At 38.4% G+C, this 4,492-nt stretch overlaps 1 protein-coding gene across 1 annotated transcript; it reads right to left on the bottom strand.

Annotated features, from left to right (window-relative positions):
• Positions 1-463: 463 nt before the first annotated feature.
• On the bottom strand, positions 464-4,147 carry LOC114302775 (putative receptor-like protein kinase At3g47110). The gene is made up of 2 exons (XM_028247853.2): positions 1,376-4,147; positions 464-1,108 (listed from the first exon to the last, which is right to left on the bottom strand). The coding sequence occupies exons 1-2, from the start codon at positions 4,071-4,073 to the stop codon at positions 729-731; spliced, it is 3,078 nt and encodes a 1,025-aa protein (XP_028103654.2). The 5' UTR covers positions 4,074-4,147; the 3' UTR covers positions 464-728.
• Positions 4,148-4,492: the final 345 nt, after the last annotated feature.

The following is a 4,492-nucleotide window of genomic DNA, read 5'->3' as shown; positions in this document are numbered from 1 at the left end:
GTGTAGTAAATGTTGATTTTATTCATATGTAAAAATTAAATTAATTTAATAATCATAATAATATAATTTCACTAGACGAAGACAATAAACTTCAAATAATTTCAATTATCAATATATATTTTTTATGAATAATTTACACAAATAGTAGTTTAGAAAAAGGTTAAAAGTTGGCTTTTGACCTTTTTTTTTTACTTTTTTTAAAAAAATATAAAAAAAAAATAGAGAGCTAATGTGATCCAAAAAAATAAAAAAACCAAAAAACTGGCTTTTAGCCGAGTTCCCAAAATAGGCAGAAATCAATCTTTCTAACCTCTTTCCATGCCATGCCTACAAAAACTTACATACTACAAGCGCTTAAACACAGTTTTCATACTTATAGTAGACATCAATTCAAGCAGTACACCATTTATTTGTAAGCAAAACAGAGACATTGAAACTGAATTAAGACTTTAAAAAGACGAAATTTCACATTGAAAAATAAGGTTCAGGCACTCACGGCTCACCAAACAGAAAACCTTAAATCAGATTATAGGAAACCAGAAAATACAAGCATTTCAAGGGAAAATAAGAGGATTTTGAAACAAGGTACGTAAGATCAAATAAGCGGTATATACACGATACAGTATGGAAACAGATGCAGATCATAAGTAGCAAGCACAAAAGGTCAAAAACTGGATACCAAACAATTTATAATGTTATCGATGCTGTCGATTTGCATTCCCAACCATTCAAATTCCAAGATATTTGACCCTGACAGAAAGCAGTTCCCTCAAAATTTGCTGTGTGTCCATTCTGTTTTGTGGAACTTCTGCTGAACATGCAACTCCAATTTGAAAAACAGAAATCAAGCACTCAAGCTGTTCACTTCTGATGTCATTCCAACATGAAGAATTGTTTATAGCTTTTCCCACAGATTCTTTATGCAGAGCAGATTGGTCCACAATCCCCATTACCTGATCTGGCAATGAGTGTTTGACAAAATTGTGAAGATTAAAATTATCTTTGAATGGTTCATCGGTGGGTCTTCTACCAGTGAACATTTCCAACAAGAGAATTCCATAGCTGTACAAATCTCCTTCAGGTGAGACCTTACCACCCATTCCGTATTCTGCACAATCCCAAGAACTTCCGTTATTGCTCTTACTCTAATACCAGATTTTCATATATACAAGAAAAGGTTCATATTTAAAGGCCATTATGCTAATTTGCAGTGTAATAATGTATAGAACTTAAATTCCCAATAAACAATTTGCTAGGTTCCTTTTTCTGATTCATGGAGGATGGATGTCATTTTGCTTATTATCAAGAAATGGTACCTCAACCATAAAAATAGTAAAAATTGAAACTTTGGGGAACACAGTAATCTAGAAGTTACCTGGAGCAGCATATCCAATGGTTCCTTTAATCCCAAGTGAGCTAAACTGATTCAAATTGGCCTCCTTGTTGAACTTTGAAAGGAGCCTTGCCAAACCAAAATCACTGACATGAGCAGTCCGGTCATTGTCAAGAAGAACATTGCTTGGCTTTAGATCACAATGGATCACCGCATTTTGGCACTGATGATGAAGATAATGCAATGCAGAAGCCACATCAATTGCGATGTTTACTCTTTGGAGAAAATTCAAGTTTCTTGTTTGACTTTGTCCGTCTTCTGGATGCAGCCACTTTTCCAAGCTCCCGTTTGGCATGAACTGGTATACTAAAGCTTTGAAATCATTCCCTACAAAGTCTATACTTGAGCAAGCAGTTAGAACCTTAACGAGGTTTCGATGCCTGACGTTTCTCAAGGCTTGGCATTCAGCCATAAAGCTTTTGGAAGCTCCTCGTTGTTGAAGGTTGAGTACCTTAACTGCAACCACTGTTTCATCACCTAGGCCAAGAGTTCCTTTGTACACAGTGCCAAAATTACCTGAACCTATCACATTATCGGAAGAGAATCCACTGGTGGCATTGCAGAGCTCTGCATAAGAAATTTTTGGATAGAATGGCCCTAAGGAAAATGTGGACAGAGTTGTCTTCCGCGAGTTTCTTATCCAGTAAAGTGAAAATAAAAGTAGGATCAGAGCTAAGCAAGAAATAGGAATGGTAATCCCCAGTATCAACTTAGTAGCAATATGTTTCTTTAATTTCTCAGGATGTACAGGGCACGGGTCCAAATGCATCTCTGGGGTCCCCCCACAAAGATTCTTGTTGCCATAGACTTCTACTGCACTAGCATTTTTGAACACTCCTCCTACAGGTACCTCCCCCTCAAGATTGTTATATGAAAGATTCAGATTTAGTAAAGAGGAAATATTGACCAGGTATGACGGAATCTGGCCATCCAAGCTGTTGTTTGAAATATCTAAATAGCGAAGGCTTCTCAAATTACTCAGGTGAGGAATGGTTCCTCGAAAGAAGTTGCTCTGCATGTAGAGTTGTTCCAGAGCCAAACAGGACCCTAACTCACTCGGAATCTCACCAGACAACTTGTTGTAAGAAACATCAAGCACAGTAAGAATTTTCATATTTTCAACTTCCACTGGCAAGGATCCAGTCAAGGAGTTGTGAGACAAGTTAAGGCCTCTAGAGAAGGCAGAAATGCCTATAAGTTGGATGGGTATGGTACCACTGAATTTATTATGGGAAAGGTCTAGGTACTGTAGGTATTTACAGTTTCCAAAACTTGAAGGTATGCTTCCTTCCAAGCTGTTGTTTTGCATATAGAGGTATAACAGTTGTGTGACATTGCCGAAGGAAGTGGGGATCTCCCCTGTAAGTAAGTTTCTATCTATGTGCAGTTCTTGCAATTTCGAGAGCTTTCCAAATGAAGTTGGAATATTACCTGTCAAGAGGTTTTGCCCCATGCCCACTGCGTCCAAGTTGATCAGGTTCGCAATCTCCGGAGGAATGCTTCCGCGAATATGGTTCCTTTGGATATTTAGCCATGTCAATTGGGTTGACAGATTTGCAACTGAGGCAGATAACTGACCTCCAAACTGGTTGCGGCTGAAATCCAGAATTTGTAGCTTGCTACAATTTGCCAGAGAAGTAAGGAAACTCAAATCATCAACCGCACTGCTTCCAAGAATGTTATTAGGAAGATTGAGCCACCAAAGATTCTGCAGGATTCCAAAACTCATAGGTATGTTACCGGTGAAATTATTGAAAGGGAAATCCAATCGCATAAGATCGGAATTGTTTGCCAGAGAACTCGGTATGTGTCCACTAAACCTATTCATTCCCAAATAAAGATTCTGGAGATTTGGAAGAGCAAGGCCTATATCGGTCCTGAGACCACCAGAGAAGTTGTTAAGAGCCAAAGATATGTGACTGAGCGAGGACAAATTGTAAAGTGAAGAGGGAAACACACCAGAAAATTTGTTCATTCCCACCCTGAATATCATCAAACTTCTCATTTGGGCTACTGCATCAGGAATCTCTCCCTCCAGATTGTTAGATGATAAAAAGAGCTGTTGAAGTGACGAAAGATTTCCAAGAGAAGCTGGAAACCTTCCAATAAGATTGTTGTCTCCCAAATTTAGATTTGCAAGTTTAGACAATGACTCTAGTTGAGGGGGAATCTCTCTTTCAAGAAGATTGTGGTTTAATGCAAGATTTATGAGATTGGAACACCGAGACAAATTAACAGGAATATCCCCTCCTAGAAAATTGCTGCTCAGGTTCAAAGTTTGAAGCCTGATCAAGTCGCCTAATTCCGAGGGAATACCACCAAAGAAGGAATTGTTCGCAAGGTTAAGGATTTTGAGGAAAGAGAGATTTCCTATATGGGGTGATATGGTTCCAACCAACTCTTTCCCTTCAAGATCCAAAACCGTGATCCTTCGGTGTTTTAGGCCACATTTGACCCCAGTCCACCTGCATAAGTCTAGAGAATCATTCCAAGAGTCCAGGACTCCAGCAGGATCTTCAGTTAGCCAGGACTTAAACTCGAGCAATGCGAGTTTGTCTGTCACATTTCCAATTATGGCTGCCGAAGCATGCCCTGAAAGTGACAAGCTGAGAAATGGGACAAGGATGGCATGAAAGGTAACAAGCAAGAATAGGCTTAGATCCATCACAGGAGGCTTCATTTGGGAGGGATAAAAATGGACACTGTGGTTATACTTTCTTTTTTTGGGGGGGTACTTTGGAAATAAGACACTATGGTTATACAAGCAGAACAACACACTTAACGACTACTTATAATGGGTGTCCAGTACCATTTTGCATTCTGCCAAGTAATTTCTCAAAACAAGTCAATTGAGCAGTCGAAGATTGCAACTTCATGAAGTCTACCACTTGAAGAAACAATTGTTAAAAGCAGACAGTAAACCAATAGTCATTGACTATCTTCAACTAGGAATTTTAGCAATAATTACTATTTTGTACCTTGACTTGACTTGACTTAAATATTTAACAATAATTGCAACTCAAATAGACAACCATAACTTACACAGATTTTGTAAGGGATTCATAAATTTAACTAGAATTGCATTCTAGCAGTAACAAT

The sequence above is a fragment of the Camellia sinensis genome, chromosome 14 (assembly GCF_055761805.1).
Source record: "Camellia sinensis isolate YWXY chromosome 14, ASM5576180v1, whole genome shotgun sequence".
NCBI classification, from domain to species: domain Eukaryota; kingdom Viridiplantae; phylum Streptophyta; class Magnoliopsida; order Ericales; family Theaceae; genus Camellia; species Camellia sinensis.
This window is presented reverse-complemented; position numbering and strand designations above follow the sequence as displayed.

Excerpts from the sequence above, each read along its gene's own strand:
- LOC114302775 (XM_028247853.2), bottom strand. The coding sequence starts at position 4,073 with ATGAAGCCTCCTGTGATGGATCTAAGCCTATTCTTGCTTGTTACCTTT. Across the intron at positions 1,109-1,375 it reads CATTGGATATGCTGCTCCAG|AATACGGAATGGGTGGTAAG; the intron begins GTAACTTCTAGA and ends GGGATTGTGCAG.